The 26145-nt window shown below is 39.1% G+C and overlaps 1 protein-coding gene across 1 annotated transcript in view; it reads left to right on the top strand.

Moving 5' to 3' along the window:
• The window catches only part of prkceb (protein kinase C, epsilon b), a 149924-nt gene that overhangs the window by 89211 nt on the left and 34568 nt on the right, over positions 1-26145 (top strand). The window contains exon 11 of the mRNA XM_056470795.1: positions 15498-15652. Within this exon, the coding sequence (XP_056326770.1) occupies positions 15498-15652 (155 nt within the window). The remainder of the gene's footprint in view (positions 1-15497; positions 15653-26145) is intronic.

Below are 26145 nucleotides of genomic sequence, written 5' to 3'. Positions count from 1 at the left end.
GAGATGAGCCCCTGGTCTAATGCGCCACTTGGCTTGAAAAACCTGTTCTCAAAGACTTACTTTTAGTCATTATTTGGGCAGCACACCTATTCTGAATGCCTTTGGCAGAATTCAAATGAGCCATTTTAATCTTGATTAATTCCAAGATTACAGTGAGATTATTCTAGATAAAAAAAATCTATGCCCACCTATAATATATATATATATATATATATATATATATATATATATATATATATATATATATATATATATATATATATATATATATATATATATATATATATATATATATATATATATATATATATAAAATAAGACATGGTTAGAACAAAAGTAATTTGAAAGCGTATTAAAGAACCTTCTACTTTTACCCATTTGTTAGCATGTTAGCATAATATTGTATAATTAACAAGTCAGAACATACATGTTGTTTCATTTTGCAAAAATATATCTATTATGCTACATAAATATTACATTTAATCTTTCACCAATATTTAGTTATTTAATTTCACAACATTCATCTGAAACATTGAAGTAAACATCTGCAAGTAATACATGTTTCAGAAGATTGCACTTACGTTTTCTATTGAAGTTAACTTCTTCATCATGGTCTTCAATAACAAAACTATTCACAACACTGGCAATCATTGGAAATTATACACTGAAGACTGGAGAAATAGCTACAGAAACTTCAGGAATAAGTCACATTTTAAAATATATTATAGGACAGACAGTGAACATAGTCTTTAGCCGTGCTGTTATATTTAGTTTTGGAGGGATTTGTTCATGTGTTTATTTTGTACCATGATTGCCATTAGTCTTACATAATGTGATTCTGATGCTTATCAGGTCTGATGTGTATTCCATATGCTGTTTGTTTTCTTTTCAACCCTCTCGCAGACACACAGACACACAGACACACCGACGCACACACAGACACACACACACACGCACACGCACACGCACACACACACACACACACACACACACACACACACACACACACAGACACAGGTTTAGATTTGGCACACTATTTTGCTTATTACATAATGAGGGATACAGCAACATTTCACTTCTGTCTTGAACATGAATTCAGTTGAACTAAAAACAAACTCTGAATAAGGAAAATAGAAGGGTTTTTTTTGGTCAGAAACATTTATAGGCCTAATGAGTGCAAATTACGAAATGATTTGACATTTATCTTCAGATTTCTTTTTGGACACAGATTACACACTTGTGGTTTCCAGTGTTTTGCTTTTAATCAGATCTTAAACCGAATGCAGGTGTGTGTTCCTTTCTTTTTTTCTATTTTCTCTCATCAGCTCTTTGTTGCCTCACACGTAGCATGCCAGGCTGACCTCTTGTTGACATGCTCCGTTTTGCGCTCCATTTCGTGTTCCCTCAATGCCTAATTTGCCATCAGGCACTGCTGAGGAGGCCTTTGCCCGGACTTGCTCTGCCCCTCGCTCTCAGCATCAGGAGTCCTGCATTTATACCCACTTAGGTAATTGTCAACCTTGCATTTGCAAGGTTTATGAAATAGTAAGTTAAAAGTAGTCTAAATGGAGTGTGCTAGTAGTAGCAGGTCAAGTGTTGCTCAGAGAGACGCATCTTGAAAATGGCCATGGACTCATTTGCTTAATGTGAGATGAGGAACAGTCATTGTAAAGTCCAAGGAATTAATTCTGTACCTGTTTCATTATGGAAGTTTCTGTGGGAAAATCTAGAATATATTGATAAATTCATTCATTCATTCATTTTCTTTTCGGCTTAGTCCCTTTATTACTCAGGGGTCCCCACATATGCTTATCCAGCATATGTTTTATGCAGCGAATACCCTTCCAGCTGCATCCCATCACTGGGAAACACCCATACACTCTCATTCGCACACTCATACACTACGGCCAATTTTAGTTCATCCAATTCACTTATACCACATGTCTTTGGACTGTGGGAGAAACCGAAGAACTCGGAGGAAACCCACGTGAACACGGGGAGAACATGCAAACTCCACACAGTAATGTCAACTGACTCAGCTGAAGCTCGAACCAGCGACCTTCTTGCTGTAAGGCAACAGTGCTAACCACCGCGCAACCCAACAAAACTAAATATGAAAGAAAAACCATGTGACAAGTTTTACAATAGGTTAATGCTCATTTTTAATTTTTTAAAAATCCTTCAATATGCTGGTAGACAACGTTTCAGTTTCACTTTGGTGAGTTTTGACTGGATACAGTTTTTTTTACAACAAATGAAAATGAATTAACAGTAGGATAGGTTATCAGAAACTGCTAATACACATTTCAACATATCTTTGTCTGCAGTTTCTAGTTAAAATGAACGCTACAGAGCAGTATGATGGCAACAACTTTTGTTCCTTTTCTCACTAATGATATTTAAAGGACATATTATAGACGGATTATTTTCATGCAGTTCTTTAAACAACACCAAATAATTTCCACAAAGCACCATAACAATATCCATAATTTGCCTCGACGTTCTATCTCTGTTAAAAGTTGACTTTGTACGATGTTGTACTTGTAATTTAGAGTGCTCAGGTTTGATTTCATTAAAGGTCCTGTAAAATTATGTGGTTGCTGAGAACTTTTATCATTTGCTGTTAAAAATGCTATTTATTGGGTTAGTGGTTCACTTGTCTTCTGTTGCATGTGAGAAGGATGTGTTTCTGAAACATACACTACCGGTCAAAAGTTTGGGGTCAGTTTTCTTTTTCTTTTTTTTTAAAGAAAATTATTCTGTTCCTTAAGGCGGAATTTATTAAATGTAAAAAAAAATGTTAAATTGTTAAATATTTATTAAAATAGTGTATTACTACTTTCTTATTGTATGTAGTTTTAAATGAAATTATTACTCCAGTCATTATTGGTTTTATTGCTATTACCATTAATAATAATAATACTAATAACAATAATTATAATAACAATAATAACTAATATTAGAGGGATTTCTGAAGGTTCATGTGACTCTGAAGACTGGAGTGATAAAGCTGAAAATTCATGTTTAAAATCACTGGAATAAATGATTCAATTTAATTAACTACTTTTGTTGTTTTATAGAGCAAAAAATTTCACAATTTTACAATTTTTACTGTATTTTTGATTAAATAAATACAGCATTGGTGAGCAGGTGAAGCTTATTTTAAAACATTTAAAATAAATCCAAACTTTTTACTGGTAGTGTATATTTAACACATTTTATTTACCTAAAGTAACACTTTTCATATTTGCACAAATGTGCACTGGGCATTCTAGTGAATCTATCATCTGAAACATGGAATGAAACATATCTAGGCACCAGTGGCGGATTTAGGCCAGGGCAATATGGGCGATTGCCCAGGGCAGCATCTTGCTGGGGGCGGCATAGAGTGATGGTAATTATTAAAAAAATATATATATTTAAAAAAAAAAACATGCCCCTGTAAAAATCAGCTGTGCCCCAGTAAAAGCTTTGAGATATAATTTACTTTATGCAAGTGTCTTAATTTAGAATGGTAATCCCAGAATAGACGTTAGGGTCCATTCACATTTGGCATCTTTTGTTATTTGCTATGTGCAACCAAAACAAGGCTGGTGAAAACATATTGATGAATTCCTGTGCGCCTCACATGTGCTGTTCCTGGTGTGGATCCTGGTTGTCTACTACATGGACACCAATAAAATACGTGCCACTCATGCACTGTGAAACCGGAGTAACACCCTTTTATGCTGAGGTGTCGGCACGCAAGACAACAAAACTGAAGTTGATATAACATAATGATGATGTTACTTTGACTAAGCATGGCTAGGAAGATGAAAGGAGGGATAATGTATCAGGGAGGACTTAATAACATTAATTTTCGGCCATGAGTCGGATCTAAGACAACAGATAATTCTATGAAACATATTTTTTTTTGTATTCTATAGAATTGTCATAATTAATAAACATTGAAAAAGATTTGTCAAGTGATCTTAGTATATCACTCCAGTTGTGTCTTTACATTGTTTTCCAGTTACGTTTAGGATTTATTTCTGCTATTTATTTAGAATAATAATTGTATAATAATAAAAAAATTATTTATATATAATAAATCTAAATAAATTGCTATATTTATTAAAAACAAACAAATATATTTAAATATATTTATAATAAATATTTAAAATATATATTAGATATATATAGAGCGCTGAGCTCATAAGATCCTCGAGCCCGGGGCTCCCTCCCGTTTGCAAGGCGAGAGGAGATTTTGAGCTCAGGTAGATCTCGAGAATTCCCCTGCTGTTGTAGCTAATGAACAGATAGTGATTGCTCTTAAGAGATAACTGCTTTCTAGGAGCATGTCTATGGTGCTGATTTGGATTAGTCAGTTAACTAAGTTCCATGTTTTTGGACGGTGAGAGGAAACCGGGGAACCCGGGGGAATCCCACGTGAGCATGGGGAGAACGTGTAAACTCCACACAGAAACATCGGCTGGCTTGTTAAGTACTAGAACCAATGACGTTCTTGCTGTGAGGCAACTGTGCTAACCACTGAGCCACCATGCCACCCATCTAGGAAAGGAGGAGGAGTAGGGGTGGAAGAAGGGATTCTTCACAACAAAGATGGCTGTTAAATGGAACTTAGGGTATTTATAGTGGCTTAGGAATCATCTGATTGGTGAATCATAAATTGAATAATGCAGGACCAGCTGCAAGCAATCATAAGCATGGGATCCTCTTGAAATTAGTTCATAAATAAACTTCACTTATTTGCCTGAGGATGGGGTGTGTTTGGAGTGGTTTGCCTAGGGTGCCATTGAAACTAGAACCACCACTGCCTGGCACAACGTATTTTACGTTTTGCAAAAATGTAGACTGGGGTACATATTTTCATCGAGCCAGAATTTATTAGTTTTGCTTTCCCAGATTTGCTTGTTTTCTCTCAGTGTGACCTTGCAACTAGGGAATAGCTTCTCAGTTATATGTCAGCCTATTCTACTTACTCTAAACCTAAAATAACAGTGTAGTAATGGTCTACGTAGTTGACAAGACAATAACCACAGAATTTCTGAAAAAAAGCGTAGCCTATATTTCCAGTAAATTTATCAAATTTGGTGAAGATTCTCAACTACTGGTAGCAACATCAAGGTCTTGGGTTTAATTCAGAGTAGAAGCCTTATTTATAAAATGAACGCTTACCATGAACAGAAAGACAGTTTATCATGACTTTCAGACAGCAATCAGCCTCAGGATCACAGTGCAGTTATTATCCTCCTAATTACAGACAAGCAATGTAAATAACATTATACAAGCAGCTCAATAGCATATGGACACTTATGGAGCTGAAAAGCGTTTTAGAGAGGTTGTTTAGGATTAAATTATTTTCCCCATTTTTGTACGATGTTCTTCCTTTTTTTTTTTTATGATCACTTGTTCCACTTCGGTTAGTTTATACTCTCACACTTAACTTTTTGACTGAGGTTGTGGAAAGACATGTCTTCCTCTGTTTGGCTCATCCGTGTTCTTGGACAGAAGGTTGGAGCACTCCCAGAAGTCTTGGCCAGGCTCCCTTACATTTATGTTCAGTAGTTGCTCCATTAATCGTAGTCAGGCTGTGGGATTTCACTTTGTGACATCTGTACAGGCAGAACCTGAAACAACTGAACAAGACAAGAGTACACATAATCTCACATATCACAAAAGCGTGTTTTGATTTAAGAATCCTTTACTCGCAGTTTACAATTGACTGTGTCAATGTATCAAATCCAGCATGTGATGGCTTTTCAGCACACTTAACAAGATCCCAATGAGTGATTTATGGATTTTGTTTGTTTTGTCTGTTGAATTCAATGTTTTACGACATCTTGTACTCAAAAGGAAGCATTTTGTTTTCAGTTATGCAATTCCAAAATGATGACATATATATGTTGAGAGAGATTTGTCTGTCATCATTATGGGCTTTATAAAGTGAAGAACGAAGAGAGTTTCTTTGAAGTGTATGCAGTTGTTATATGATGGCAGGACTTTTGCATTGGACTTGCAGTAGTATTTGCCATCAGTAGTATTTAAATACCTGCAGCTTTTAAAGAATTTATAATTAACTTTTGACATCACTACTGTCAATATTACTAACATTTCGAAAGTGTCATTAATGTTAAATGCCAAGTGTCAGATTAACTAAACAGGGAAAGCAAGAGCAAGTCCACAATTGAAGAGTTTAGATGCAAAAACCTCTAAGTGCCGTTTGAAATTTCCATCGAAAATGATTATTTCTTCAGCCTCCTTTGTTTATGTTGAGATATTTCACTTTAAAAACCAGGAAAATGACTTATTCTTTGGCATAAAAGTGATATTACTGAACATACACACAGGAGCCTGATAAAAATGCTCGTTTTAGAGGAAAATTTCACACGGCATTTAGGGGTTTTTGCATCTAAACTCTTCAATTCCATAAAATGCTCATGGGTGCTGTAAACAGTAGAGTTGGACTGTTTCAATTTGTGGAAACAGTAAGACAATGGTATGTCCTAATGGTATTTTGGTTTTTCTTTTATGTCAAAAGGGAATTTGTTCTTGTATAACCTATTAGTAAATCAAATTTTATACTTAAAATATATCATTTGTATTGTATGTTTGTGTTGTGATACTTTGTATTACTAGTTATCGTGCATGTTAAAACCTACAGATACAGAAGTGTGTCAGAATGAGTACATAACTAACATGGAATAATACATAAAATTGGAATAATAGTAATTTTCTACCAGGGGAATTGGATACTTTTAAATTAATAGTAGTAATAATATAAATTAAATTAATATATAACTAAAATAACATATTTTTCTTGTTTAATAACTATAATATATTCTCAAAGCAAGAAAAATAATTATCCTAATTTAATTCAGTGATTATGATAATCAGATTATGAAGATGTAGTTTATATGCATGCAACATGTCGTTATTAAAAAAGCTGGACTCTTTATTATCATGCTGCAATACGATTTGTGATGAATGCATCTTCACTTACACATCATTGTATTTTGTACAAAATGGTTGGATAGTCTTTTCTGCACCAAAGGAGAAAAATGCATATGTTTCTATTCACCGCTAGGCCATTATTGGCTGAATTACCATCTTACATTTGTAACCTTTTATCATACTATACTTGTAGTTCTAGTACACAAAATTCTCATAAACTACATTTAACACTTTCTTGAGTGTGTACAGAGTTTGGTAAAAGTGTTCTTCTCCTTTGGCCATCATTATGGAAAGAAATGCAGAGTGTTATCTTGTTAGAAACAATTCCATCTCTGAATATTTTTAACAATCTTACCTGGAAGAATCATGTGATTTTTTTTTTTTTTTTTTTTTTTGTATAAATTTTAATTTGAGATATGTTATTTATGTGTATTTGAAACTTTGGTAACACTTTATTTTGATGGTCCATTTGAGTATTAGTAGACTGACTGCTTAATATCTGTTGATACCACTCCTTCAACAGAGATTTAACTGACTATAAGAAACTTTCCAAGTACATGTCAACTTACACTAACCCAAACCCCAACTCTAACCCCAACCTAACAGTCTACTTATAATCTAATGAGAATTTGTTTTTTTTATTCATGGATTATTTTAAATCTGCTAATCAGCAGCTCAGCAGCCACTGCAGGGAGGTGCCTCAATGATCCTGTCACAAAGCAGGGCACCACAACAGGAAAAAGACATTTCCCCAAGCCTCCATGTTAAGAAAATGGTGCTGTACCTCCTCCAGATGATTCAAGTTTGTAATGTTTACAAGCAACTACATTTTATTACTATTCTACCATTTTACATTATGTGCCCTTTACATCCTGCAGTGTAATGTAACGTCTCCAGAAAACAGAAAGGCAGATGAACAGTTAAACAATCTATTCTTGTTTTAGTAGAAAGTATTCATGAGGTTTTACCACAAAAAAAGTCTTCCTCATGGTTGGCTGCATTTTCAGTTTAAGAGTATAAATATATAGCTGTTATTATATTTATGTAGTTTTAGGTTGCATTCATGTGAAGACAACAGAATACCTCATGCCATTGACACGGCAGGTACATGCTAAGCCCTTTTCATCACCCTTCACTACACTGAGCTTAATAAGCTTTTCTCTGTATAAGCATTCATTATATGCTCTGAAACTCAGTGATTTATATGAAACATAGTGACATGCTCAAACCTGAACAATCATCTGAACGGACCAATTAAGAACATCATGATAGACAGAGATAGACAGTAACATGGTTTCTGGATATAAGCGGTGACAAGCGGCTTATATTGTATGTTTGTTGATCTGGGAAAGAAATTCCTGCTGAAATGACAGGCATCATCAAGCGAAGAGTGACAGCTTGTTGGCCTAAGAGTGTTAAGAGTTGCATGCAATTGGCTTTACTTCATCAGACAGATATACTGGATCTGTTATAAACAGTGTTTTAGACACCATATAGAATAACTCTATAGGTTAATGACCTCTGCTTTCCAGTGTGTGTAATACATTGTTGCAACATCCTTGTGAATACCCTTTTAGGTAAAGTGTCACTCCTGCATTTACAAATGTAGTTTTTTTTGAATGATTGAAGTTTATATATATATATATATATATATATATATATATATATATATATATATATATATATATATATATATATATATATATATATATATATATATATATATAAACATACACACAGTTAAAGTCAGAATTATAAGCCCCCATTTGAATGTTTTTTTCTTTTTTAAATCTTTCCCAAATAATGTTTAATAGAGCAAGGAAATTTTCACAGTATGTCTAATAGTATCTTTTCTTCTTTGTTTTTTTTTTTTAAAGCCATTTTAAGGTCAATATTATTAGCCCCATTAAGCTATTTTTTTCCAGATTGTCTACAGAACAAACATCATTATACAATAACTTGCCTAATTACCCTAACCTGCCTTGTTAACCTAATTAACCTAGTTAAGCCTTTAAATATCACTTTTAGCTGTATAGAAGTGTCTTGAAAATATCCAGTAAAATATTATTTACTATCATCATGGCAAAGATAAAATAAATCAGTTATTAAAAAATGAGTTATTAAAACTATTATGTTTAGAAATGTGTTGAAAAAAATCTTCTCTCCTTTAAACAGAAATTGAGGAAAAAAATAAAGATGGAGGCTAAAAATAATAAAAAACAAAACATAAAATCATGAAGGAATTTTCGATTCCTGAGGCTTGTTTCCCACATTTACTGATGTTTTTTTCCCCCCGGATAAATTCTGATCCTAATTATTGATGATGTAATGGGCTGGAGAAAGGACTGTTCTCAATAAAACCTTTGCTTTAGAAGCTCAGTGCCCCAGCTTTCATCATCTCAGTCTCTTATATAACACACATCACCTGCCATTCACTGAACCTGCTCCAGAATCAAAGAGAAAATGACTGTTTGTGCAGAAAAGGTCCCTATAACAAACCCAGCAAGGGTCTTTTCCATTTAGAGATGCCATGTAATATCACTATTACTTGGATTTACTTTACACAGAAAATGATAGCGAAATGTATTAACAACAAGCGTTTTTATTAATGATCTCAGACTTCGCTTTGGGCTTAAGGATAAACATTCCTGATTAATTTCCAGGTCCGCACACACAAAACTCTGAACTGAAAGGATAATAATTTCCTGTTACTATTAGCTTCACAAAGCTGCTCATTTGGTAAACTAGTGCGGAGTGTGGTAATCTCACTGTAGGGAACAACAATTAGTATAAGTATAAGTGGGGCACAACTTAAGCCAACACCTATTAACAGAAGAAAAACTCCACTCAGGGTTTTCCCTCCTTCATTTAGGTTACACAATTCCATCTTTGTTGTCAAGAATCATCATATAAAGTAGTGCTTTTTTTAAGCATGCAAAATTAAGTATAGTTGTGTGTTGTGCAAGTTGTACTTTAACACCCATTCATATGCAGTGTAGATGAAAGCCTAGAGATATACACTTTGTTAGACTGGCTTGTTGGGTCTCGGTGGTTATCTGTTGATCGGACCTTTTCTCTTGCATGGCGTGGGGACGCCAGTATCTGTACATTTCTAATTAGAGGCAGGAAATGTTTATTGGCATTTGATTGGGTGGGCCTTTGCTGTGACTCTGGGCACATTTTAAACAAACTATTTTAGCATCCTGTTTAAATTCGCTTTCATAGCAATGGGACAGGCAGGGCAGACTGGCTCACAATTACATAAGATGACAATGGAATCATGATTTTGAAACAAAAAAATCAGCATTTTATTCATAACGCTAAAGTCAGACTTGTAATGGCTGAAAATATTGCCCACAAGAGAAAACACAGCTGGATAGAATCATGGAATTAGATTGATTCAATGCAACCTTATGGACATGTCAGTCAATTTTACTTATTTATTTTTAAGTGGGTGGAGGGATTTTTAATATCCCACAATGTAATTTTTTTTAAAAATCTATTTTAATAATAATAATAATAATAATAATAATAATAATAATAATAATAATAATAATAATAATAATAATAATAATAATAATAATGCTTCCTTACATTTAAATAGCGCTTTTCTAGACACTCAGTGCTTTACACAATGGGGGAATCTCCTCATCCACCACCAGTGTGCGGCATCTACCTGGATGACACGGCGGCAGCCATATTGCGCCAAACTGCACACCACACACCAGCTTATTAGTGGAGAGGAGACGGAGTGATGAAGCCAATTATGATATGGGGATGGTTAGAAGGCCTTGATGGACGGAGGCCAGTGAGCAAATTTGGCCACGATGCCGGGGTTAAACCCAGGATTTAATTTGTGCCGGAACACGCCAGATCCGGCACCTCTGAAATCTGATCCTCATTTTACCAATCCCCCTCCTCAACCGCCCTCCTCCCCCGTCCGCTATTTACTTATACTTCTTCCGTGACTCCCCAACCCTCTTCACCTTAGCCTGCAACCACTACCCCCGTCCATCCCTCAGCCCCCTTTTCGTGCGCGACACCTCTCCATCCTCGGGTAGCATACTGGATCCGTTACCCCTATTAGTTCCGGGACCACGCAATTCACAAATTAAGCACTGGTTAAACCCCTACTCTTTTTTCAAAGGACATCCTGGGATTTTTAATGACCACAGAAAGTCAAGACCTTGGTAATCAGGAATTCTGATTAGAACCTCAGTCTCTTATCCGAAAGACAACACTCACTGAGCAGTATAGAGTCCCCTTCACTATACTGGAGCGTTAAGACCCACACAGACTGCAGGTTGAGCACCCCCTGCTGGTCTCACTAACACCACTTCTGGCAGCAACCTAGCTTTCCCATGTGGTCTCCCATCCAGGTACTGACCGGGCGCAGCCCTGCTTCAGTGGGTGACCATGTGAGAGTTGCAGAGAGCTACCTGCCGGCTAGACAATAATTTGCACACAAAAATATTACACTTGACTGTCAATGTCCTTACTGAAATTTTTTTATCATTAAATATTTTTTAATAGTTTTTATTCTGTTTAAAAGCTTCAACATTTTAATTTTGATAATTTTTAAGTAGATGGTGGCTTTTTTCCCCAAGTTAGGTAAAAAAAATCACTGTTTTATGCTTATGCAAATTATAGTCGATTGGAAAAATGATGCAGCTATAATTTTGTGAGTATATTGGAATGGATTGTGTTTTGTCAAAATGAGTGTATTGTTAAAAAAAAAGTCACGTGTGTGTAAGTAGTTGAATCATTTTATAGCTCAAAATAGGACTGGGCGATTAATCAAAAAGTAATTGAAATCGACATTGAGAATCTATAGTCCATAACGTTTTCCAGGACAAATCCCAGGGGGTGTGGGGGGGGGGGGGTGTGGTTGTGGATGCCGCCCAGACTATTCTGCCACGGCCGCCTAGGTCACCTCTATGGACGCGCCGGCCCTGGTCACAACGATGCATAGCACAAGCTTTGTGATTGGTCGGTTTGGTAGCGGTGACAAGGGTGAGCGGCGCAGAGAGCCGTGTTTTAGGCAATGTGTGGTTGTGGATGCCGCCCAGACTATTCTGCCACGGCCGCCTAGGTCACCTCTATGGACGCGCCGGCCCTGGTCACAACGATGCATAGCACAAGCTTTGTGATTGGTCGGTTTGGTAGCGGTGACAAGGGTGAGCGGCGCAGAGAGCCGTGTTTTAGGCAATGTGTGTTTAAATTTTTAAAAATGTTTTAATGTTTTTTAATAATTGTTCAGCATTGATTTTTTGTAATAAATAATAGTAGATGATTATCATAGTATGTGTTTACTTGAATTATTTTAAAATCAAGCAATGCCCCCAACATTCAAAAATCTCTCACTTGTAATATGTGAGCATAAGTTCTGTACAAAACTTGTCAGTGAAAAATGAGAGCAAAAACATAAAATAAATAAATAAAATATTCGTTCATGTATTATAAATCAGCCAGCCATAGCTCGAAAGATATGTCATAACGGAAGAATTTCTAAATCTACTGAAAGTGAGCACACTGTTGCATAAAAAACTGCCATTTTGTAATTTAACGGGTTACAATTCTGAAAAGTAATAAATGGTTGCTAATTATGTATGATTAGAACTAATGCATGAAAGTGGGAAAAATATTTATATAAAATGTTTTTAGACATGGAAATTTCTTGGTAACTTTTATTTTTTTATTGTTTTCTTAAACAAATGAAGAGTTCAGATGCAAAAACCTCTAAGTGCCGTCTGAAATGTCCATCAAAAATGATTTCTAAGTCTCCTTTGTTTATGTTGAGATATTTCACTTTAAAAACCAGGAAAATGACTTATTCTTTGCCATAAAAGTTATATTACTGAACATACACACAGGAGCCTGATAAAAATGCTAATTTTAGAGGAAAATATCAGACAGCATTTAGAGGTTTTTGCATCTAAACTCTTCATATACAAGATATAAATGCCTCAAAATGAGTGTTGTTGTTTATCTTCGACACATCCAAGACTGTAATTAAATTAATATATGAACAGGGAATATATAATATATTTAGATAAATATTTTGTCTAAAATGTACTACTCTGCCTTTTCTGCAGTTTTGCCTCATATTTTCAGATGGTAAACAAATATTTGAAATATCTTTTTTGTTGTTATCTACTTTTTAATAAAGTACCTGACCATACAATGAATATCTGGTGATAAACGATCTCTTCCATTATATAGCCAAAAGAACAATATCTATGAGTATGTGTGCTTACAGTTCAGCATATTTCCTGAGCCGATCTGTGCATCTACTGACTAGGACACAAGTCACATAGCTGGACTTGCAGTATGTGTGGGTTTGATATACATCTTGATTTTTTGAAATGATGTGCATGACCCACTGAAGATAAAGAGTTATAGACTATTCAGGCGAACAGGGCAATGGGTTCATGTTTTCTGAGAATTGCTGGCTGCTATAGGTCTGTGTTTTCTCTGAAATTTGCAGTTTTGCTTTTTAACTGTGGTTTTATTTATTTATTTTTTTTAAATCACATTCTTTCAAAACATATTTTCTTTTTTAAAAGTGCATTCCCCACTCTGTTATGATGATTCTGGGATTAAAAATAAATACAGTACTACAGAATTGTTAAAAAAAAAAAAATCAGTTAATAAAAGCAATCGTAAAATGTGGCAATTACAGTTGAAGCCAGAATTAATAGCCCCCCTGGAATTATTAGCCCCCTGTTTATTTTTTTCCCCCACTTTCTGTTTAATGGAGTGAAGATTTTTTTCAACACATTTCTAAACATAATAGTTTTAATAACTCATTTTAATGACTGATTTATTTTATCTTTGCCATGATGACAGTAAATAATATTTGACTAGATGTTTTTTAAAACACTTCTCTACAGCTTATAGTGACATTTAAAGGCTCAAATAGGTTAATTAGACAAGTCATTGTATAACAGTGGTTTGTTCTGTAGACTATCCAAAAAAAGATAGCTTAAAGGGGCTAATAATATTGACCTTAAAATGTTTTTTAAAAATTAAAAACTGCTTTTATTCTAGCTGAAATAAAACAAATACGACTTTCTCCAAAAGAAAAAAATATTATTAAACAAACTGTAAAAATTTCCCTGCTCTGTTAAACATCATTTGGGAAATATAAAAAAAAAAAAAAAATCAAAGGGGGGCTAATAATTTTGACTTCAACTATATATATATATATATATATATATATATATATATATATATATATATATATATATATATATATATATATATATATATATATATATTAGGGTTGAGTCTTCAATATATATATATATTAGGGTTGAGTCTTTTTCCTAAAACAAAATCATAATATGTTGCACAAAAATTACCAATTACTGTCAATTACTTTTTTCACGGGACTCTGGCATGAATAGGCAGAGTGATCTGTGTCATTATAATGGCGTCGACAAACTTAGTTAGTAAAAAAGGTGCACAACCAACAGGAACCAACCAACAGTGTCTGAGGTTTTTGCTTAAATTACTAAGTACAAGCGTGAAAGCGAAAGATTGAAGCAGTGTACTGACACTGTGACACGTTTCCTGAAAAATTCAAAAGACCGAAGAGTCGTTAGATAAAGACAAGATTAATTAAATATCACGTTTAACAACTATAGTGAGACACGATCCAATGGTACATCCTTGATAAACTGTCCAACATACTCTGCTCTCTGGGTTTTTGTGCTCAAAGCACCCGCTGACTGCTGGAGCTAAGACGCACGCATACGCTGCAATGCATGACAGGGTGTGTGTGTGTGTGTGTGTGTGTGTGTGTGTTTGTGTGTGGTCACATGATGTGGTCAGAAATTTTAGATGAAACGCCAGTGTGGATGTGGATCGTTTTTGTTCTAAAATGCCATTTTAAAACTAAGACGTATTAGTGTACACAGAGCCTAAGTGTGTATTTTTCAACCCAGGCTCATTCTGAAAACGTACCTCTACAGATGTTTCTGGAGACCGCAAAATATGTCCCGGCGGCACGTTTTTCTGCAGTTTTTGTTTTCGCGAATCCACAAGAGGCCGATGTGTACGCTTTTTGATATCTCAAATTTCCCTCGCGAGTTCCATTCGCGCCTGCTGTTCTCACATAAACCCACCAGAGGCCTGACTTTTTGACAGACTTTTTGACTGACTGAGCAAACGATCGACAGATCCACCCTCCCCCTTCCCTAAACCCAACCAGTTTTATCGATTGACCCGCCCACCCACTTCCCTAAACCCAACCAACACGTTTCAAAAGCAATCCAAAAAAAGAAAAGACCTCGTCTGATTTTCAAATCTTTTAAAAACAAAAACTTTCATGAGATGTTTCATTAAAATTATTCAGTCTAATCTTTAAATCTTTATTTTATTAGTTTTAAATAAGTCTCAAAATATCTCAAAAAAATTTACAATATCAAAATTAACACAAATTTCTGTCAGGGTTCACAGATTGTTGATTGAACAAACATAACTTTTGGAATAGGTTAAGTATTTCATACAGTATGTTTCTTGTTGTCTTTTCTTTTCAGGACCGTTTGTTCTTTGTTATGGAATATGTGAACGGTGGAGACCTGATGTTCCAGATACAACGATCACGCAAATTTGATGAAGCTCGTTCCCGGTTTTACGCTGCTGAAGTGACCTCAGCCCTCATGTTCTTGCACCACAATGGGGTCATTTACAGGTAATTTCACTACAAGTCCAAAGGTCAAGTACCATTTGGCCACTGTTTGGTTCCAACCCACAAACCTCTTCTGTTTGTCTGACTGATAGACATAGCATCATTGTTAAGCAACCAAAAGAATGGAACATCTTTAAACATCTCAGCCAAAATATCATTGTAAGAGACAAAAGATGCATTCCAAATCTCGGGAAATTTAAGCCTGATCATTTTTGGACAGAAAATTAGCCATCCGTTCCAAGTGTTTGCTCAAGTTTAATCCGGAATCCAGATCATTTATTTTCTCAGAGGCCTGTCACGCAATCCTGCACAGATTAGGTCTGAAGCAAATCAAATGGAGTCTGTATCACATGAACTGGCTCTGGCATGGTGTGTTGTATTTTGCCTAGAGACAGGAGTCCTTGTCTGCCTTGTTTACCTCAGGTTGTTTACTTTGATGAGCTATGTGCAATGATTTATTCGTTCCCAGACAGTTTGTTTACCCTCTCAATTGTGTGTCATTAACCACACACAACGGGCAGTGCTTCTGGGGCTAGAAAGCCATGCTTTTCTTGGGATAATTTTTGCCCATCGCTGTTTTCTTTTTAAATCGTTATCTATTCTCCAAAAATATCAGAAGTTTGCACATTGTTTACATGCAGCTCTATTTTGCAGTGTTGATAGCATGTTTTAATGTGAAAAAACAATATAAAACTGCACGTAATGTAAATGCAAATGATGTTTTTGAACATACATTGCATCCGGAAAGGATGTTACAGCCTTATTCCAAAATGGATTAAATTCATTTATTTCTTAGAATTCTACATACAATACCCCATAATGACAATATTGAAAAAAGATTTTTAAAATTGTTGCAAATTTATTAAAAATAAAAAAGCTGAAAATCACATGTACAGAAGTATTCACAGTCTTTGCCGTGAAGCTCCAATTTGAGCTAAGGTACATCCTGCTTGGTTTGTGCTTTGACATGCACTGTCAACCCTGGGACATTATATAGACAGTTGTATGCCTTTTCAAATCATGTCCAATCAACTGAATTTACCACAGGTGAACTCCAATTAAGCTGCTGAAACATCTCAAGAATGATCAGTGGAAACAGAATGTACCTGAGCTCAATATAGAGCTTCACGACAAAGGCTGTGAATACTTATATACATGTGATATTTCAGTTTTGTTTTTTTTTTTAAAATTTGCAACAATAAAAAATACATTGTCATTATGGGGTATTGTGTGTATAATGTTGAGAAAATAAATGAATTTAATCCATTTTGGAATAAGGCTGTAACACAAAAAATGTGGAAAAAAGTGAAGCACTGTATGATGCACTGTATGACTGGAAAATTGTGAATATTTGAAATAATTATAGATTAATGTACTGCATAATTGTATGCATGATTGAACACTACACAATAAAACAGCACATTCAAGCATGTGATGGTTTTAAACAGCATGACTCTTTCACGGTGCAACCACTTTTAAATAATATCCATTATTCCAGTAATTTTTTTGATAGTATGACTACAAATTGACAAGTTAAACATTTAAATTAGGCCAACGGAATCTGTATTACTGGTTCATTTGCCATTACACTGCAACCTTCTGTTGTTTTAAAGAGCATGACTATAAAATTTACATTTTCAATCTGTAAAAAGACAAATTCATCTGTTATTTAAAGGTGCAGTATGTATGTTTGACACCCAGTGGTTGAACTAGGTTTTGCATTCCTGTATCAAAACAAATGCAAGTACAGGTTGCCAGATTGACGACCAAGAAGTGAGTCTAACAAATCAAGCGTGTTGTTTGGACATGGTGCTACAATGTAACCTGTTCACCTAATGTTTACATTCGTAATATTTATAAAAAAATGCATCTTTCAGATGAGACGTTAAACTGAGGTCCTGACTCTCTGTGGTCATTAAAAGTCCCATGGCACTTCTCGAAAAGAGTAAAGGGGTGTAACCCCGGTGTCCTGGCCAAAAGTCCCTCAATCGGCTCTTACGATCATGGCCTCCCAATCATCCCTATACACCAAATTGGCTGTATCACTGTCTCTCCACTCCACCAATAGCCAAGTGGATGCTGCACACTGGTGGTGGTGTGGAGAGACCCCCCCGCCCCCCTCATGATTGTGAAGCGCTTTGGGTGGATGGCCATACATGATAAATGCGCTATATAAATACACATTACATTACATATAACATTTGCTAATTAATAACCTCATGTGGAACTCTGAATCTGCGTCTCATGTTGGAGTCTGCTATTGTCCACTGGAGGTTGCATTTTGGTCACAGGTGCATGCTTTAAGAGCCTTCATGACTGAATGAATGAAATATGCAGTTTCCATGAATGCAACCCAGGGTGCTGAAATATAATTGGGTAAACTGGCATTGGGTGGGTTTAAGTGACCAAAACAAAGACAGCCTTCCGGCATGTAACAGACATTTTCAAAGCAGAATAACTGACTTCAGCATTGTTTTGCAGATGAATAATTATGTTCATTTAGCATGTTTCTTAAATATCTGCAAACATATTATGGTATTTTATGCTTTAGAAGAGTCAAAAACTTACATACAGCACCTTTAACTTTAAAACGGTTTGCACAAAGCCACGACTGCGAATTAAATCTACATAAAGGACATGCAAAACTATTATGTGTTATAGAATTTTCACCATTGCATGAATTAATCAGTCAAAATGTGTTTATACAATTTTTCCTTGGTTTTAAATGCATTTTTAATACTCAGTATACAGTAGATCAACAAATCAAAGTATAACATAAATTTTAGTAAGTATGGACATTTATGGACATTTAATGGCTCTTCTAAGGTAAAAGAAATGTTTTGTGACATTATTTACATACTGTTTATCCACTAGCATGCAGACGAAACAATGACCGAGCAATTATATGAAACTTGATGCATTTAAATATGACAAACGGTTTCTTTCATCAATAATCTGTGGTTCAGACCACATCACTCGCTCTACTTTACTCGCTGGATGTTTTTCACCAGATTTGTTCATAATTTTTATGGACAGAATTTCCAGGTGCAGCCTTGGGCTGAAGGGTGTCTGGTTTGGGAACCACAGGATTTCATCTCTACTATTTGCAGATGTCCTGTTGGCTCCATTGTACTGGGACCTTCAGCATGCATTGGGATGGTTTGTTTATTAAGTGTGATACTGCGTGAATGAGAATCACTCTCTCCACGTCAGAGGCCATGGTGTTCAACCGGAAATAAAAGTGGCTTGCCATTTCCCTTTTTTAGGAGTTCAAGTATTTTGTATTTTTGTTTCCACGAGTGAAGAAAGGATGAAATTGTTCCAGCCGCAGCAGAAGCAATGCGGTCAGTGTACCAGTCTGTTGTAAGGAAGAAGGAGCTGAGCTGAAAGCACAAGGTCTTGATTTACCGGTCAATCTACATTCCTACTCACTAGTCTCTCCATCTTCAAAATTCTCCATAGTCATCTTAACAACACAAACACTGCTGTCACCTCGACAGAAACCCCGCCTGTGCTTTCATTTGATTGGAGAATGAAAAAGACTCAACTGATGTAGCCCATTTTTTCCACACAGAGTTGACTTTATTCAACTGTGGGCGCACAGTGCGCAATGGCAAAAGCATTCGTAAAAAGCACCTCTCAAGGCAAAAAGCACATTGGATGTGATCAGCCTCTTAGTGTGGACCCTTAGTGACTCAGAAGCAATTCAGAGTAGAGCAACTGCTCCTTACCATCGAGAGAAGCCAGCTTAAGCATCTGCTTCAATGCCTCTGTTGCACAAATATTTTTGTTGCTTATTCAAACTACCTATTTAAAATGAGCTGAATCAACAAAATTCTTGATTTGGGTGGGGGTGGGTGCCAACTTAATTATTTTATGTTCAACCCACTTAAATTTGAAAAAAACAATTAGGTTTATTAAATCATTCATTTTCTTTTCGGCTTAGTCCCTCTATTCATCTGGGGTCGCCACAGCGAAATGAACCGCCAACTTATCCCGCATATGTTTTACGCAGCAGATGCCCTTCCAGCTGCAACCCATCTCTGGGAAACATCCATACCCTACACACAATTTAGCCTACCCAATTGACCTGTACCGCATATCTTAGGACTGTGAAGGAAACCAGAGCACCCGGAGGAAACTCATGTGAACGTGCGGAGAACATGCAAACTCCACACAGAAACGCCAACTGACCCAGCCGAAGCTCGAACCAGTGACCTTCTTGCTGTAAGGCTCCAGCAATACTTACTGCACCACAACATTGCCCACAATTAGGTTTATTTAATAGTTTTGTGTTGGGAAAATATGAAGGAAGTGTGTGGAACTCACCAATTTTTACATTGTAGCATTGATTGGTGGTTTTGGATGTGAACCCAGTATTATGTGGTCTGGCTTTGGTTAGGAGGAAAAGAGTTCTCTGTGTCAGCTGTATGCTTTGCCATTAATATACTAAACTCAGCATGCTGTGGTGATAACTTAATGGGCTACCCCTTTTTCAAGATGTAAGATAAGTCTTTATCTCCAGAAGTATCTCCAGAAGGTGTCTGTAAAGTTTCAACTCAAAATATCTATTAGATTATTTATTATACAGACTATGTACATTTTGAGCTCAAAGCAAAGTGTAGCCTGTGTCTTTAAATGCTAATTAGCTGGTTCTCTCTGCCCACCGTTCCCACATGCACGTCTACTTTAACAGCAGTCAGTGACAGAGACAGATAAAGATGAAGCAGAAATCCAATTCACTAGTCAAAAACACCAAGTAAGTTAGTTTGATGTTTTGTGGTGGAGTTTATTCAAGCCTTTCTGCAACCATGAGTCACACAAATGCCATTACAAAATTTGCACTACACACACACGTTTACTGACACTATGTGGTTGTGGTGATTTTAGCGGTTATGAATTACAGTACAAAGCAGTTTTACTGTCTTTTTCTTTATTACAAACATGCTGTTTTGAAAACTTGTAAAATTCATTCTTGAGGTGCAGATGATCACAGAGAGTTAAAACAGATCTGCACCTTCCTAAGTGAAACGGTCTTAATACAGCATCCTTGTAGCTTCTGTGAATTTAATAAATACCAATTTATATGACTTTTTAAATGTGCTTTTACATTTATACATTTTCACGTAATTAATTTTAAGTAATCTTTTCAGCATGTTTTAAAAAAACCTGCAATCTTAACACCGGCATCAACTTATCTTATCATTATTAACATTATCTTCCTTAAAATAAATCATGTCCTGGGTTCTCTGAGAGCAGGCCTCTTGGTCAATTGAGCAGTCAAAACTGGTAGAGAACGCTACAGTTACTAAAGTAACCCTTCGTTCCCCGAGGGGGGGAACGGAAATGCTATGTGGAAACTTCCACTATGGGGATTTCGTCAGAAACCAATCATCTGAAAGAGTATAAAAACGGGCCAATGAAATGCCAATGAATTGGCGGCGATGGTGCCCTGTCCCTGAGAGAGTAGGTCCTTTCTCAAAGGGACCCGCCAGGGGGGGCGTTGCGAGGAGGGAAAGTTCTGATATCCAGGTCCGGTTGGGCCAGGGGGCGCAACTAGCAAGACCTGCTCCTCGTCCTCCCTGACCTTGCACAGAAACTTCGTGAGTAGGCTCACTGGAGGAAACGCATACTTACGCATGCCCCGAGACTCGGGGTGGAGTCGCCATTCTCCCGGGGAAGGAGCTGCCGTGAGAGCCCATTGGCCGCACGGTTGAGCCCATCTGGGGTGTGAATAGCAAGCAGCGACTTCAGCCGCATATGACTCCAGAGGAGCAGACGGCAAGCAAGCTGAGACATGCAGTGGGAGCGTATACCCCCCATACGGATGGCATACGCTACCGCAGCCGTGCTGTCCGTCCTGACCAGCACGTGTTGCCCCCTCAGCACCGGTAAAAAGCGGCGCAGAGTGAGAAACACTGCCAACAGCTCTAGGCAGTTGATATGCCAATGCAGCTGGGTTCCCCTCCACAGGTCCGCAGCAGCATGCCCGCTGCACATGACCCCCCAACCCGTACTGGAGGCATCTGCCGAAACGACAACATGCCTGGACGCCTGACGTAGGGGCACACTGGCCCGTAGGAAGGAGGGGTCCTTCCAGAGGGTGAGGGTGCGGCGACACAGCGCAGTGACAGTCACTCGGTGTGTGCCCGCGTGCCATGCGGGCCCGCGTGCTGGGGACCAGATCGTAAAGCCAATGCTGTAGTGGTCTCAGATGAAGCAATCTGAGCAGCGAGGCCGTGGCTGTGGATGCCATATGCCCCAGGAGCCTCTGAAATGATTTCAGGGGGACCACCTTTTTTTTGTCGAACTCTCTCAGACAGTTCAGCATTAGCTCGGCGCGTTCTCGTGAGAGGCGCGCCTTCATGGTGATCGAGTCCAGCTCCAACCCGAGAAAGGAGATGCTCTGCACGGGGGCGAGCTTGCTCTTTTCTCGGTTGACCTGAAACCCCGGAGCACCTTGTCTCTGTGCATAATCAACTGCTCCCGAGAGTGGGCTAAAAATCAGCCAGTCATCGAGATAATTGAGCATGCGGATGCCCGCGAGCTGAAGGGGCGCGAGGGCACCCTACGCGAGCTTGGTGAAAACCCGCGGAGACAGAGAGAGCCCGAAGGGGAGGACCTTGTATTGCTATGCTTGACCTTCGAACGCAAACCGCAGTAACTGCCGGTGGCGTGGAAGTATGGAGATATGAAAATACGCGTCCTTCAGATCTATTGCTGCAAACCAATCCCGAGGACGAACGCATCGCGTGATGTGCATCTGTGTAAGCATTCCGAAGCGCAGCCTGTGAAGGCAGCGGTTCAAAATGTGCAGATATAGGATTGGCCATAGCCCACAGCTCTTTTTGGGCACGATGAAGTACGGGCTGTAAAACCCGCGCTCCATCTCGGCTGGAGGGCCGGCTCGATTGCATCCTTCACCAGGAGGACAACAATCTCCTCTCGCAAGACAGGGGCGGACGAAGGACTGACCCTGGTGAAATACACGCCCGTGAACCTGGGAGGCTGTTTCGCGAACTGAATCACATAGCCGAGTCTGATCGTATGGATGAGCCATTGCAACGGGCTGGCCCGCGCTAACCAGGCAGGCAGAGCCCCTGCAAATGGTCCCACCCACACGATCGCTGACGTGCCAGCGGCGGGGCAGCGTGGAGTGAGTGGGCTCATCCGGGGAGCGCTGGGGTCCCATGGGAGAGCAGGAGACGAGATGTTCCCGTCCCGCACTCAAACTCCAGATGAGGGGCTGGGAGTGGAGAGAAAGGAGACCGTTCTCTCGCGCTCCATGAGCCATTGGCGAAACGCACCGATCCTGCGAGCTGGAAGGCATAGCGTCCCAGACTGGATGTGTTCGGGCTGTCACATCCGGAGAAGGGGAAAAATGCTCTTTCACTGAGGATTTGATGGCGTTTTTTTTTTTTTTTTAATGCCGTTAAATAAAGTGCCCCGCCCTCCAGCAGGGAAAGAGCAAATTCCCTCCTCCCCAGATGGCCCGTCTCAGGGACGCATCCCGGTCCGTTTATCGAACTTAGCGGCGCCCTGGGCGGGGGACGCTGGTTGCCTGCGCGATGCTCGCCGCAGCCGCGTGGCCGGAGGCGCAGGCGGGTGCGGCAAAGCTGCAGGCGGGCGTCCTCGGCGAAAAAGCAGTGGATGTGGATGGCTCGGCGGGGGGGAGCGGTCATACAATCCCGCCGATAGAGACATCCCCCATTGCCTCTGACTGCTCTATCACCGGCGTAAATTCCTGGGCGAATTCACCGCCGGTGTCGCCGAACAGGCCAGCCTGGGATATGGGTGAGTTAAGAAAGCGAACTTTGTCAACGTCATGCACATCACCAGGTTTAGCCTGAGGTGGCATTCCTGGATCACGGATGTGATCATCGTCCTTCCCAGGGCACACACAGCCGACTTTTTTTTTTTTTTTAAAGAGCATAGTCGGTTGCGGTGTGAAGCTCATGCTCAGTCCTGGGTCGGAACCATCCTCGCGCAGCCGGGCCAGCGCCTGCGCTTGGTAGCGCTGGTAGGTGGCCATAGCGTGCATAGTGAGGGGGAAGGCGCACGCAGCACACTGTGTGAGCCTACTGTACCCATCCAGGAAGAAGGGGATGGGGAGGCTTAGAAGGTCTCGCCTTCATCCTCCACATCACACCCCTCTAATCGGTCCGGCCGCGGGGCTGGGGGATAAACCATCTCCAGAGCCACGGCCGAAGCAGCCTGGGGAAGCACAGCCACAAAGTCTGCTTCTGGATTCGACGCCGCGCTCATAATCCCGGAGGGAGCGAGCGGGTTCGAATCCTCGTCAGACCTTGACAGCCCAACCTCCAAGGATGGTGAGGATGGAAGCGCACGCAGATCGGGCAGAAAAAAGTGCCCTCAAGACTGCGTGAGTTTACTGTGCACTTCCGGGAAGAAGGGGACGGGAGGCTTTGAAGGTCTTGCCTCCTTATATCCTCCACATCACACCCATCTAGTCGGTCCGGCCGCAGGGCTGGGGGATAAACCATCACCAGACCCACGGCCGAAGCAGCCCGAGAAAGCACGACCATCATGTCTGCTTTTTAGATGCCAACGCCGCGCTCTCCACAGACAATGACAGCCCATCCTCCGATGCAGCGATGGACATCTGACCCCCGGTGTCATCAGGTGAGAGAGCGACCATCCAAGGACGGAGTGCTTCTCTTCACCTGAAGCTTGGATGGAGCGCGTGGAGGAGCGAGAGGTCCGCGGCCCGAGGGCGGCGGATTTACTCCCACTGAAACCCTCAGATCTGCCCGAGTGCCAACCGCAGTGCGGGTGACAACTGGGGTGGGTGGCTCTTTTGCAAGAACGAGCCACGATCTTAACTGCGCAACAGACATGACATCAGTGATGGCATGTACTGCCCGCGAGCACCGCATTAACATACTGGACCCCCAGACATGAAACGCTGTGCTCGTGCCCATCGTCCGGGGATAGGAAACCAACGCATCCAGAAATGCACTGTCGGAGTGACGTCTTGAAAAAGACGCGCTACACGACCGTGTTGCTCTTTTAGGAAAGCTTTTTTCCTATATACAAACCACTCTTAGAGGACCGGACCCAAAGAACGCCAGGCAAGGGAGAAATATCCAGCTCGACCATCTGCCACTGCGTATACGCGCTCTGGACCGGGAGAAGCTGCTTCTCGATCTCTCTCTGTAGACACAGGTTGGAGAAACCCTCAAAGACTCTCTCAGAAGCTTCGTGAAAGGCTCTGAAAGCGAAAAGGATGTCGAGCATGGCACTGGCTGCGTCTTTATAGCATGACTGATTGTCATTGATGCCAGCTGTGCACGCTGACGCCGCCAATTCATTGGCATTTCATTGGCCCGTTTTTATACTCTTTCAGATGATTGGTTTCTGACGAAATCCCCATAGTGAAAGTTTCCACATAGCATTGGAGTTCCCCATCCGAAGAGGAAATGGAAAGCTTGACCCCTTGACAGCTATGTATTAAGCAAAAAAGTATTTCAAATTAGTGGGTTGTTATTAATCCAATCAAATAGTGAATGCATATTAACTTTATTACACATCAAATTATGACTAGACATTTTTACTTATACTGTATTGACAATGTTATTTCTATTGTAACATCTGGCTGCTCCCATGCAATGCCATCACAACCCACTGATCTAAACACATTTCTGTCACAACCACCAGCAATCTAATCCTTACAGATCACTGGTAAACACACATATCACATAGAACTACAAATCCACCATTAGATCCATTAGAATCCACAAGATCCAGTCATGCACCACACACACACACACACCTGCTCCAAGTCTCCATTGATTACACTCCCACAGCTGATGCTGCTTATGGACTGATTACACACATATGTATGGCTCACTTTGACACTCATTTTTTGTTTAATAGTTTTGTGAACATTATATTTTCCTTATCTTGCCGTGTTTTTGACCCTTGCCTTGTTTGTTTGTTTACGTTGCCTTCTACCTGCCTGTACTGACTATCTCTGGATTGCCCATATACATCTGTTTGTTCCTGTGTTGACTGTTGCTTGCCTGACCATTCTCTGCATAATAAACCCTGCATTTGTATCCACACCTCTCTTGCCAGCGTCCCGCTTCACATTACATTTTCAAATACACACTATTCTCATAAATAGAATCAGAATCAGAAAGAGCTTTATTGCCAGGTATGTTCACACATACGAGGAATTTGTATTCGTGACAGAGCTTCTACAGTGCAACAGGATTACAGAGACAGAACAAAAAAACAGATAATAAATATATTTTAAAAAATAGAAGTAGTGAGTGCAAATATACAGATTGACAAGTGTATGTACATGTTTATTACTATATACAATGTTATATGTGCAGCTGTTATGTGCAAATTGGCATGTAAAGTGTGTTGTTAAATAAGTGTATATGTGTATAAAAGTGTATGGCAAGTAGTGCTGTTGGTTCCACAATTATTATCATCAAGTGTTCATGAGATGGATTGCCTGAGGGAAG

This window comes from Danio aesculapii, chromosome 13 (assembly GCF_903798145.1).
Source record: "Danio aesculapii chromosome 13, fDanAes4.1, whole genome shotgun sequence".
NCBI classification, from domain to species: domain Eukaryota; kingdom Metazoa; phylum Chordata; class Actinopteri; order Cypriniformes; family Danionidae; genus Danio; species Danio aesculapii.
Note: the sequence above shows the minus strand (reverse complement) of the source record. Positions and strands in the feature narration are given on the sequence as shown.